Source organism: Orbicella franksi, chromosome 7 (genome assembly GCF_964199315.1).
Source record: "Orbicella franksi chromosome 7, jaOrbFran1.1, whole genome shotgun sequence".
NCBI classification, from domain to species: Eukaryota; Metazoa; Cnidaria; class Anthozoa; order Scleractinia; family Merulinidae; genus Orbicella; species Orbicella franksi.
In genome coordinates, this window is record NC_138151.1 from 16,810,370 (window position 1) to 16,823,914 (window position 13,545).

Below are 13,545 nucleotides of genomic sequence, written 5' to 3' on the forward strand. Positions count from 1 at the left end.
AAAAATCTGGTACTTTCCATTGAAAAATTTCCAACTCTTGTACTACCATGAATACAATGTTACAACACCTTATTACCCAGTTTCCGCTCTATTATCTGTCAAGTGGTCGTTTACGGGAGGTAAAAAGCAAAAGAAAATTTCAAACTTTTAGCTCTAAAAGTGGTTGCGGGACGCTTACGAGAGGTGGTCGCTTACAAGAGGTTCCAAATATAGTGATTTGACTCCGAATTTTTTTGCCATTTTGGAATACTGGTCGCTGAGGAGAGGTGGTCGCTTACGAGAGGTGATCGCAACCGGAGGTTCGACTGTATTTTTATTCTTTTTTCCTGAAATCTTTATTTCACATGCTGTACGCTTTACATGTAATCCAGTGCAGTTCCATTTTGTTTCTTGATACTGCGCGCAAGCAGTGACTGGCAAGTCAATCATGTGACTAAAACTATTTCATAAGTTAGTTGTCTCCACAATCTCTTAGGGTGAACTTGTCGAAATGGTACTCGCCCAAGGACCCCGCGCCAATCCGTCCAAGAGTCATGACGTAATCAGCCAGCTGCTTAATACGATGCGTCTGCACAGTAAAGAAGTTAGCTTCGATGAAATCCGCCATCTGTCCGTAAAAAAAAAAAAAGAATGATTTTTTTAAGTGTATATGATGCTGTGGGTGGGCACACGGACACTAGGTACTAGGTAGCCTGCGAACAGGCTCCCGGTCTCCGAATTCTTCTGTTTCGCGCTCGCCGAAATTTTTTTCCGTCCTCGCCGGGAGCCTGTTCGCAGGCTAACACTAGGGGACATGTTGGTGAAGCGGGAACATGTTGCAGCGACTGTTTTCCTCGTGTTACATGCCCGTTTTGGCGAAAAAGTTCCGTCGCCCGGACTGCATGAAATTCAACTAGTTTGACTTCCCAAGCAGAAGCAGCGGCTGCCTGACCTCAGTTTTCAATGTCGCATCGTATGCAAACTGTCCTCGCTACAACACAGAAATGAACCAATAACAGCTTCTTGCACAACAGCTTGCGCACTGCCTCTGTAACATGAGTGCCATGCCTACACACGAAGGGCTTTAGCTTGTTCCTGCTTCACGTCGTCGTAACATGTCTGGCTGTTGTGTGCGATCTTAAACAATTCCAAGAGAAGCAACAGTGGCTTACAGCAGATATCATGCGAAAGCATGGGCTGCAAGTTAAAGTGGTTTCCACATACAGTCGAACCGCCCGTAAGCGACCACCCAAAGAGTCAAGCTGAGGTGCCAGTGGTCGCCTGCCGCAGGTGGTCTCTCACGAGAGCTTAGACCATATTGGGTCAAATTTTTGCATCGTTAGCACATGGTAACTACAGAAACGCACATTTTAAATGTTAAGTTCATGTGAAAAGTCATTCGAAAAAATATCTAGTACTTCCCATTGAGAATTTTCGGTCTCTCGTATTACCCAGGAATGCGATAATGTTACAACACCATATTATCCAATTTCTACTCTATTATCTGTCAAGTGGCCCCTTAAGGGAGGTTCAGAAAATTTCAAACTTTTGGCTCTGAAAGTGGTCGCGGTCGCTCACGAGAGGTGGTCGCTTACAAGAGGTTCCAAATATAGTGATTTGACTTAGAAACTTTAAGGTATTTTTAAAAACTGGTCGCTGAGGAGAGGCGGTCGCTTAGTGAAGCGGGGGAGGGTTGGGGGGCAGAGGTGGTCGCAGCCTGAGGTTCGACTGTATTTTTATTACTTCCACCATATCATGCGATACAATGCATGATATTAGAATGTCCGCCGTGGAAAGTCAGAGAGTCCATGACCAACCTGAGAATCCTTTTTCTCATCAGCTAAAGCGTGCAATCTCGTCAATGAGCTGAAAATTTCTTTTTGTAAGGCTAAGGCGTCTTCCAGCGCGGAGAGCCCTGGGCCCCAGTGATGACGACAAGGAGTCTAGAAAATACACACGTGATTGCACTGGTAGCTAAACCATCATCATTTACAACTTGACAACAGTTATATCGCATATGCATTCCACCAATTAGATCAAACTAATATGGACGTTTACAATTTCAGAATTTTGTAACTGATCAAAGAATTTCATGAAATCCCAACAAACTACAGTGTACTTATAAAGCTGCAAGTAACGTGACCAAACAATTAGCACACCAAAATTTTCCATTGTAAATTCTTGGAAAAGTCAAAAGGCTTCAACACTGAAGTTTAAATAAACGCTGTTTACTCATAAGAAAAAATTGAAAAATCAACGTGGGACAATTTACGCCGCCCTCCCGCCCGAGGCTAAACATTGGGGAGTTTAAGCAGCGACGATGGCGACGCCGAGGACGACCCCTAGTCAAAAATGAATTTATATTTTACCAGCCGAGCGAAATTGTCTAGATCTGTTCAGTATGCCAATGATTTTGAAAACGTGCTCAGGTTAAATATGCAATGACATCGTTCAATTCCAAATAGAAATAAAAAAAATTAGCCGTCGTCGTTCGCGTTCCTCAGAACTTGGCTATTTTACGTTCTTGTCCAGCAGAGGATGGCAAAGAAATGTATTAAAATTTGTTACGAACGTGCACAGCTGTTTGGGGACGTTCCCGCTGCCGTTGCCGTCGTGGTGTGTTGTTGTCAGTGCCCTGTGACGTCTCGTGATTCTACTAGGCTCTCAGGCTCTCGATCAGACGCTGCGACACAAGGCGAAGCCACACAAGAGAGGAGTCGCTTCGCTTGTCCACTTGTCTTTCACAGCTTCTTTGCACGTGTCGCAAAGCACGATCTGAGCGAGAGCCTGATTGCAAGCTAGGATTCTAGTGCCTCCCTAGCAGGCTATAGGGCAGAATCCGCGAGTTTGCCGCTACGCGGTCAAGAGTTCCTACAGCTGTTATAAACGGCCTATATTTTGCTCACCATAACTGGGTTCAACTTCAGACGGCCTCCTCGCTTGAGCAAGTATTCCATGAACTATTTTATAACAAAGAAAAAACAGTCATTCTATTTTACCCTCCATTACGCCTCAGTGTCCTTTAAAAATTGACACGTTCATTAGCTTATTTTGAAAATCGGTAGTACAAAAAGTACTTGAGACGTTGAGACTCTGATCATGCTTGAGACGTAGAGACACTGATTCATGGAAGAGCTGACGAGCCAATACTACCTGCAAGTAATCGTTGTGTTGGTAGTGTGATGATCTCTCCGCTTTACCTGAGCCCACGAAGGACTGTTCGGAAGAAACACATTCTTAGACAATGATGATTTCCAAACCAGTTTATATCGCTGACTGCTTAAACAGATAAACAATAGCCTCGATCCATTTGGCGCCAAAATACGCTCGGATATTTGTTCGCGGGCATTATATCTGTTCCGAGAAGCGAATAGTTTGAGCTTTGAGGAACAAATATATAATGTCCAAAGACATGTCAGTATCCGAGCATATTTCATGCTAAATGGAGGCTATTGTGTTTATTATCCTTCAAATCTTTTTCGCAACACGCGCAGATTTGAAAATTGGGGAATCACTCGTATATTCCCCAGTTTTCGCTGGGGCGTATTCAGTCACCTGACGGGTTTAGACCAATCGCGCACAAACGAAAATATTTGATGGATTCTAATAAATGTTATGTTACGATTGACAATTTGTAATCTGAATTTTTTCCCCGCGAAATTAGCTAGGGTACTTCACAATGAAGACAACTCTGTCTTTTATCTAGGCCAAAATACCGTGCTTTACAGGACTTCATTGTATGATTCAGGAAGCTCCATTGCTTGGAAAACTGAGCTCTCTATTCGCTCAGTTAGTCCCCTCAAAAAAGAATGAGCGAAGAGAGAGCTCAATTTCCATGCCAATCAATGGAGCTCCCTGAAGCCGCATACGATAGAGTCCTGTAATGTAAGGCACCATATTTTGGCCTGTGCCAAAGTCCCTAAACCTTGCAGTTAGCCCAATGATCTTATTTCTCGTTTAGTTGCACTCTTGCGGATTACACCCACGCTGTTGTGTCGTTTGTCCATTTGGTCGGCGAAACGAAGAGCTAACTCATAACGAATAGTTCTGGCCCGGGAATGCTTTTAGTGCCATTATGTTCAGCAGTCTCTCACCATGTGTGCATGCTTCATCCTTTCACGAGCAGCTAATTTGAAGTATTTATGAAAGCCGGGAAGGTTGATGTCGTCACGATAAAAATGAAACGCCTGTAATAATGAAAAGAAACGACAGATTATTGATTACGGAGGTTAGAAAATAGAAAAGCAAAATTTATTACGTCCGATATCGTGAATGTTTGAGCAGGCCAGAAACAAATATTGTTTAAATTTTCAACCCTGGAGTCCCATGCAATTAGTTAACAAATGCAAATTCTTCTTACTCTTGTCATTTATATTTTTGTACCAGTTGTGAGAATTTAGATGTACAAAAAAAAACAAAAAAACAATATTCCTGAGCTGATATTGATGATTTCAGTCTCACTCTAATGAGCACCAGTCAGGTTGGCTTTGTCGGTGCTAGAATCGATCCGGAACCCTCAGTAAAGGGTATAATGCAATGATGATTTGTATTCTTTTCAGCACCTCATTTCCCAAGTGTATCAGGTAGAGGTGTGAATCAGCAAAAAGGCCCAAAGTGCCCAGCGTATGTAACGCACTACAGAAATGTGCTGCTCAGCAGATTTCACTTTAATGTCACGATATTGTAGGAGTTTGTTTACACAATCATAGGGTATTTAGATGTTTGATCGCTCTAAGAAAATTAAGGTTAAATCCCGCAAAGGGGAAAAGTAGACGGAGTTGGAGCGAAGAGGGAGATAAGAGATTTGTAGAGATCAATGTGTGCCGAGTGACGAGATCGACAACTTACCATGGAAAGGAAAGTGTAGTGGATAAAAAGTTCCCTGTTGATTTGCATGTTGATCTCGCCTTCCAAATCTGCACTAAACAGATCACTGGCGCGAGGTAATGGAACTTGTTCAGTCCGATCTCCTGCGAGGCAAAGAAAACATAACTACACTGTCTGCTTGTAAATGCATTTCGTTAATAGCGCAAAACTCAAGCAAAATGCGAGAGAGTGCTATACCGTTAAATTCTTATAAATGAATGATATTTATACCGCAGCAAGAATGGCCACTTCATATGCATGGCTCTGAGGTTTGTCTATATTCTGTATCACATGATCACATGGTGTTTAAACTGACGTACGCATGCACAGCTCTCACGCAAGCCGTTACGTTTCCACTCGCTAAAACTGACGTTGTGAAATTGCTTGAGTTATTTTGGCCGCGTACAAAGTTACCTTTACATTGGAGAAAGCCTGAAAATAAGGGACTGTGTAAAACGAGGATGCGGACGGCGGAAGCGGACGGCGGATGGCGGACGGCGGATGACGGACGGCGGATGACGGACGGCGGACAAAAGAAAAATAAAAAAAAACATGAAAAAAAAAAAATGACGATAATTAAAAAAAATTGATATCAAATGTTATCATGTTGAATGTTGTAAAGCCAGCTAGAAAATTGTTACCAAACAAGAAATGAGCTCACCTGAGCCATTCACGTAACAAAAGTGACAAATACCAAAACACCTTGACCAGTCCGGGATCGTTATCAGATTTGATAACCATGTGACGTCACAACATGGCGGCCATTTCAAAAACCGGGAATTTTCGTATTCACTTCGCTTTGCTCGTTATTTGTTCGATTATACTCGGGTAATTTACCCATAACTCTATTCGATAATTACCAGAAAAGAGGGAGCCTCACGTGTTTTGAAGATGGCGGTTGAAGACCAGCGTAAACGATGTAAAATGTTACTCGTAAAGTGAAACAGCGCTTGCAATTTTGCATCCAAACCAGGTATGTTTTTCATTTTGTCATTAGATTTAAGTTACTTGGAGATTTTTGCGAAAATCACAAAAAATATGTCGTTAATCTTCACGCCATATTCTTGGGATTTAACGTGTTTGTAGTGTTGTGCACGATCTGTGAAAAAAGTGCGCGGGGGTATTTTGATTTGCGATGTGTTGTTCGTAACGGCGGCCATATTTACAGCTGTAACTGATGTGTTCCTAGGTATTGAGATGGCGGATGCTGGTACCCATATAATCAAAATAGCAACTAAGTAATGTAAGTAACTTACATAAATCATCTAAGCCCCTTCAGAAAAAATTATAGCTCTTAGTGAGTCGCTCGATTCATGGTACGACAGTCCAGGTGGTCGGGAATCCACTTGCGAATCTAACATTAGTCGTTTATTTTCTTTTGAAGGGTTACCATGAGTTCAAAATCAAGGGGCCAGAAGGAACTCCTTTTCATGTCCTTCCTGAAAATTGGAAACAAAGACCCGTTCGCACTTCGTTGTGTTTTGCCAGAAATTAGAGAAATACCCGAGACACTTCTAGACGTGCCACAGTCTGGTATCCAAGAGCGCTGTTGCAAAATTACACTTTGAGAGAAGTTGCTGGAAGACAGATAGGCCCGGTGCAATACTTCTTAAACAGGGAACTAAAACACCTTTCGGACTGCCGGAAAATCGGCAATCACATTAAAGGGTAAGTTGCCTATATTTTAGAGTCAATTTTAACAACTCGCGGTCCTGAAATATTTTCCGGAAATGCCGGCCAAAATAGGTCAGTTTTCTGGCACACCAGTCGTTATATAATGAAGCTTATTGTTGGATTTAGCGAGTGAACTATGGTACGAAAACATATTACGTGAATTATAGTTTCTTTTATATGAATCGGTCATTAAAAGCTTTTTTTCATATCACCGAATGCACAACAATAGACTACTGATCTACAACTAAAACAATTTTTTTCCGGAAATGCCAAGACTTCCAAGTTTACTGTCACATCTCACGACATAAAGTGCTGCATGTACCCATTCCACTGAACGGAGGTGTATCACAAATTAAAGTAAATATACCTGCTATATTTTTGTTGTTGTGCCAGAACCATATCAGGCGAGCCCACAACGAAGATGGAAACGAAATGTACAGCACGGCAGAGGGGATTGAATTAGCAATCGCAGAAATGGAATTAGGCGAGGGATGGGATATGGCCATCGAGGTAAGCTATTTTATCTTCAGTATATCTGGACAGAGAGTCGACAGAGGGAGGGTCGCGAACTGTTTCGATACTTTTATTTCCATTTCATAGTAATGAATCATAGTAGGAGATGTTTTGGTCCTAACCACGCTTCGCTCATGCAAATTGAACGAAATTCAGTTACAGCTCTCCGCTTGGAATATAGAAGCAACTTGTTCAGTGTCAATTTGTGAACTCAAGATGTATTTACTGTTAGTGTTTCGTTTATATTTTATACAGACTGTTGAACAGCCAGCTTCACCAACTACCAAGAAAATGAAGACTGAATGAAAATAGAAGCTATCATATTAGTATCAATAAACAACGCTTTTGTGAACAGAATAACTGTTGTCTACCTTCGTGTGTTTTTACTCGGAACAAATATTATACGGTGTCGATCTGAAAATGAAACTTTTCGCAGTAGCTTTTGGACAAAGACCGTTTTCTTCCATACATCTCTGTTTCTATTCCATAATTCAGTAACCTATTGTGAAGCAAACATACAATTAATTAAATGAAATTGCATTGTGATGTTGTCAAAAAAGTAACTCCTTTCATCGCAGCGCCCCGTCGACCGCCATATTGAATTATACACTGTTGCTACCAAATAATGTCACGTGAACGAAAACTTGTGCAGCGATTGGTTAATGGTTTGTTTTGGTCGAGGTTATCAAATCTGATAACGATCCCGGACTGTTGACCTAAAAGTTTTACCCAAATTTCTCATATCTCATATCTGGGACATTATGCAAAACACATCTATGCCAAGAGTCTCAAAACGCAGACCTTGCAACTTTGTTAATGCGCCATATTACTGGCCAAAGCTTCTTCTTGCTTTAAAAAGACCAAAAGTTTCCTTGTATTGCGTAGAATAACAATGTATTTCTAACGCTAGCAATGTATCAACTCTATCAACACTTCACTCCAGTATCTCGCTACCAAGCTGATATAAATTGCTGGTTTACACTGTCACGCCATCAAAAAATAAAAATCATAACCATAAATTAAGTCAAGAATCTGGTACATTATAGATGATTGATATATAAACAACCTTGCCAAGATTTTTTTATTCCCACGATACTCGAAAATGTGTTTCACCCAAATTTCATAGAGCTTTGCATGGAGACGCATAGCGGCCGTTAAGCAGCAGAAACAGTTTTGATACCCGGATTTTGATATTGAAACGAAAAATTATGGCCCATGATTAGGACCCGCATAAAAGCTAAGGAGGGCGTTCCTTTGACAAAGTCAACACCACAATTCTATTAGACTTCTTATTTTAGTGGTCTACTCACAAAAGGTCACAAAAACTAAAAGGGTTGAAAGGATACTTACCTGCACAAGGGGGCCATTGGGATCTTCGGTTTTGCGGTTTTGGCTATGTTTTAGATCGGTTTTTCGGTTTTTGTGCCCAAAGACTTCGGTTTTTTCGTTTTTTAGCATCTGGTTTTCGGTTTTCGTAAAAAATACTTTTCGGTTTTGGTATCCGATGTGGTTTTTGGTTTTTGCTGTTTTGTCCTATTTGGGTTCCGGTTTCTCTTCGAATTGAGCGGCAATTGATCTCGAATAGCCGCGAAACGCCAAAGTTATTGAGAGGAATGCGTGACAAACTAAATGTCACGGTAAGGAATCACGCGTCTCCAATGACGCCCGAGACTTTGACCTGCCTCGCAGACCAAGGGCGACCATTTGGTCAGTTTGCGAGCTATGGCTTCCAACGTGCCTCCCGGGCCAGCAACGGAAGAAGCAATTGTGGATTGTGTTGCGTTTTTTTTTACGAGGAGGGGAAAGGCGGCAAAACTTTTCGAAAGAAAAACACGTTTAGATGTAAAGTGAGAAGGGAAGCGAGAAACCTGCAGAAGCTAAAAGATACTAAAAGATACGAAGGCTTCAGACAAGTTCCGCACAAATACTTTGATAAAATTAGTGTTGGTGTAGTTTGCCCTGTATGCCCCACTTGTCACCATTGTATAGGTTTTTGACGGTTTTGTATGTGGTTTTCGGTTTTGGTGAATTTTTTTTTTCCGTTTTTGCGATTGTGGATGGTTTTTTCTTCGGTTTTGCGGTTTCTAATATACCCCAATGGCCCCCTCCTGCACAGCAACTCTGACTCGGAGTCCGATGACCCGGAGAGAGATAAACGATTGCACGTGCGCAGTAAACGCCAAACAGACACCGTGCAGATACCGCAAAGATAAACTTACCACTTCCAGATACTACATCGGAGTAACTTCTCTTGTCTATTTTTTCCATGATCTTGTCTTGTCCTCTCAAACACAGTCACGAACCGAAATACAGATAAATACAGAACCGAAATACAGAAAAAATTTTGCACACCGATAATACAGATCTTCTGATAGCGGGGGCTAGAAGTGAAATTCCAGATTGGTGCATTTGACAGGGAGAAATGACAACACGTATTACATTTGATTGGTTCACCAATCTTCAAAAAGGCCGAAGTGCTGCCTGGGAGGTTAATAATTTTCATTTTTATTAACGAAATATAAACGATACAGAGTTATTTTCGAAAAATTCCGGACATTTTCCGACGAGTTTCCGGGGATATTTCGACATGTCTTTTTTGTTTATTTATTTATTTTCTTCGTCTGCCGTCCGCCGTCCGCATCCGCGTTTTACAGAGACCCTGAAAATAATAGTTTACTAGGATAGAAAAACACCAAAGAGATAATAATAAACCATAAAGGAACAAGGATGGTTAAGGATGGAGAAGATTAATACGGATTGCAAACGACGAGCTTGAAAAATCTAGGCTAAACTTTTCAAGATGCGTAAACCGTGATGTAGCACCTTTCAATGGTGTAGCAAGGATATTTGTTTGCTGATGGTTTGTATTAATACTAATTGCAATGTACCTTTCTGCTGCAGTTTTTCACGACTTTTCATAACCTCCTGTGCTTGTCCCTAACGTACACCTGCAGTAATATATTTGTTTATTTCTAAACTCCCCAAAATAATCATAGTGTGTGTCATACGTCCATTGCTGCAACGCCAAAAGAGACAAAGCAAGTAAAGCTGGTATTGTTTGACACATTAATTGAATCTCGGCGTGATGTACGCAACCATTATATACTAACAGGAGTCATAATCGGGGACTAATTATGCAACGCTCTCTCGTGGTATACCGCCATAGAATATCCCACAGGCCACTTGTATTTTCTCAGTATACACACGAGGAAGAGTGTGTATATCAAGGTAATACAAGTGACAAGTGGAATATTCCATGGTATACCACAAGAGAGCGTTGCATAACTATTTTATACCATGCCATTGAAAATACAGTGGCCAACACAATCAGCGCGACATACGTGCGGTGCATGATGGGAAGGTTGGATGTAATACCGTCGAATATACAACGGCTTCCCTGTATTCTGATTGGCTGTATTTTCTATGGAACGGTATAAATTATGTTATTATCATAAGATTGTATCTATGTTGCCATGAGTAGTATTCGTTGTCGACATCGGTATACATCATCGACATCGTCATCAACAATATATCTGAGACCAGCCGGCATTTCTAGTTTGCTAGTCTTCTTTAAGACTCTTTTTAGGGCTTGTCACGTGCTCGTCTCCCACACGCTCATGGGCATACAAAGAGGAAGATCACATGTCTTTCACGTGGTCGGTTCCAGTCAGGCCTCTTACGGGTTTTCCTCCTCATTCGGTTCACGCCTTATACTCCAACAGATGGTGGCAGCTGGTGTTTTATCTGAGATTCAATTAGACGAGTGTTTAACCAGCTCCCCCCCCCCCCCCGCAACCCCGCAACCCCTCCTCCTTCCCCCATCCCAGGTTTAGGCATCGCGAACGCAAAAGGACGGTATGACTGAGTAGGGAATGAGGCGAGACGTGCCCACGTCTCGTCCCATTCCCTCAAGACTTACGAAAGCGTCTGGCCTCATAACCCCTACGGAATTTCGAGAGAAAAACCGACTGCCTGCAGTCACATGCTACAACGACCTATGACTAAATTGTAATAACAAACCTGCTCATGAAATAGTGGTCTATCCAGCTGAATATAGTTTGGATCTTCATTCTGCCATAACCAAAAATATCGAAAAAAATAGCTTTGGAAACCATTGCTTGTAAAAGACTGTACATCAGTTCCTGACAGAAGTTTGTACAGAAATACACTGTTATTCAAAACGTATTGGCTAGCGAAATCTCGTTTGCCAGAACCGTCGTTTGGCGTGTATTTGTTCCGCTGTACTTTTAACGTCAATACTAGTCAAGTGCGATTACCTTGTTCAATGTCCTTAAGACAATACAATGTACTAGCGTAGGTATTCAGGCTAGCAATTTGTAACTGGGTTAAGTTTGGTTTTTCCTGCTAGCAAAGACTCTTTTCCTGGTGTTCTCCCGTCAGCGAACACCAGGAAAAGAGCCTCTGCTAGCAGGGAAGTTTTGTGTTTATTTATTACCCATGATTTACGGGCTACGACACCCCTCCCTCCCCATCCTCGCGCATCTATCTCCGCCACTCGACCCTACCCCTATGGAATATTGTTTCAGAGGAACTTTACCAGGGAGCTCCAATGCTTTCCCTGTCATATCATGAAAATTGTATTGAGAAGATAGAAGGTAACAAAGATATGTTGTTTTAAAATTTTGAGTTTTTTTTTTTTACCTTGTAAATAGAGTTGAAATGCTCCGCACAGTCAGCAGCACTCTCCGAGGTCAGAGCGGCCGAACATAGAAATTACCGATAATGCTGTAAAGAGGGCGAAAAGCAGCGCATGTTTTCCCATCATCTGATAGAAAAATAATCACCGAATCAGAGATTATGCCAAAACTGATCCAGCGCAGTTTACATTTGGCTTGTAAACAAAACAGCGTACTGAGTTTATAGACCTTAGCCTACCTTCACCAAAACGAACTCTGTCAGCATTATCCGATTTGAACTGATAGTAAACTGATAGTAATAATATCCAAACGTAATTATTAATGCAAATATTTAATTTGGAATTTGCGAACTGTACAAGGAGAGGAAGCGTTATTATCAATATACTTGGCCTATTTTCAAATTGTGGCTGGCAAGAGGATTAATTCGATTCTTTGTTTGGGTTTTGATTTTATTCATTGTGGAGAATTCATTGTTGGGGATCTCTTTTTCTTTCCACTAAGGAAAGAAAACTCTTCGTTTTCGGACGCCACACTGTCAAAGTTTCAATTTTTATTATAGAACCCCGGACAAAGAATCCTGTTCTAGACTAAATTATTTATACAATGTCCACTTTCCAGGAAAATTATACCCTATTCTAGACCAAAACCGTCTGATTTCTATACCCTATCCTAGACTAAACTGCCTGAAAACCATACCCTCCACAGCGGCACTTGATACGCACATACCTATGTAGCTTATCATATCCTGGGAGTAGCCCCCCCCCCCCCCCTCCCTTCAGGACGAAATCCTCCATCATGTTCCAGGTACGGTTGCCGGCTACCGTAAATCCTCGAATTAGCGTCCGGGGCGCTTATGTCAAATTTTAAGAGAAGAAGGGGCGCTTATTATAATTTTTCCCAAATCGTGGCCTGAAATGATATTTTTTTAAATTCAACATCTGCGCGTAAACAGCAACATAAGCTGTTTATCGACACAGAAAGCTGATCTTAAAGTTTAAATCGCGGCACCGTTAGTATTTGTAATTTTTTTTCTCAACTTAACGAGTTCACAAACGAAACAAGAAATTGCAGGATGCAACTTAGAAGGAAAGAGGCATGTTTCCTGCATGTTTCCTGTATTGTAAAGATGTAAAATTACTAATAACTGAATAAAAAAGGCTGGACGAGAGTGTTTAAACACGGCGAAAACTGTACATCCTTTGTTGTTTAATTACTCGTCCACAAAGTGCGTGGAGAGGAGGGGGCGCTTATTCGAGGGGTGGGGGGCGGTGTGGCGCTTATTTTAAACTTTGGCTGATAGGAGACGCACTTCAGTATTCGAAGGGGGTGCTTCGAATATGTGCAATTCCGGTGGACCTCCACAGGTGAAATAAATATCCGGTTTTAAGAACTTGCAAAAAAAATTCTACTCACACAGGCTGGCTAGGACGAGATCGACATAAGGTCACGAGAAATCAATGTGTTTTGAGGTCATGGTAATGGTAGTGGAAATGGTAACTTTATTCCGGCATACACGGTAAATCCTTCAGCAAAGATCATAAAATGATAAAAGATCATCTAATTATCCCTAACTAAACTAACTAACCTAAACTACATACTAAAAGCTGCTTTACAACGACGCCGTGTTAAAACTCATTCAAAACTGTGGTGACGTATGTTAAGTTTAAAATCATGTAAAGATGTTGCTGCATGAAGGTCACTGGATAGGCTGTTCCACAACCTGGCTCCGCTGTAAGAGAAACTCTTCTTCAAACAACTGGTACGGGGCTGCGGGGCTGCGGCAGAGCCTGAGCCAATTTATTTTCAGTATTCCTTAATCGATATGATGTTATGTCGTTTCGAAACACAAATCTAG

The 13,545-nt window shown here is 41.5% G+C and overlaps 2 protein-coding genes across 2 annotated transcripts in view; both read right to left on the bottom strand.

Moving 5' to 3' along the window:
• Positions 1–5,118, bottom strand: part of LOC145493021 (soma ferritin-like) — a 58,205-nt gene extending 53,087 nt beyond the window's left edge. Inside the window, exons 1-5 of the mRNA XM_081472426.1 lie at positions 4,828–5,118; positions 4,074–4,166; positions 2,886–2,939; positions 1,797–1,922; positions 69–607 (exon numbers count right to left, since the gene is read on the bottom strand). Coding sequence (XP_081328552.1) covers positions 452–607; positions 1,797–1,922; positions 2,886–2,939; positions 4,074–4,166; positions 4,828–4,875 — 477 coding nt within the window. The 5' untranslated portion in view covers positions 4,876–5,118 and the 3' untranslated portion in view covers positions 69–451. The remainder of the gene's footprint in view (positions 1–68; positions 608–1,796; positions 1,923–2,885; positions 2,940–4,073; positions 4,167–4,827) is intronic.
• LOC145493030 (uncharacterized) overlaps positions 1–13,545 on the bottom strand; it is an 84,211-nt gene that overhangs the window by 26,077 nt on the left and 44,589 nt on the right. The gene's annotated exons all lie outside the window — the stretch shown is intronic.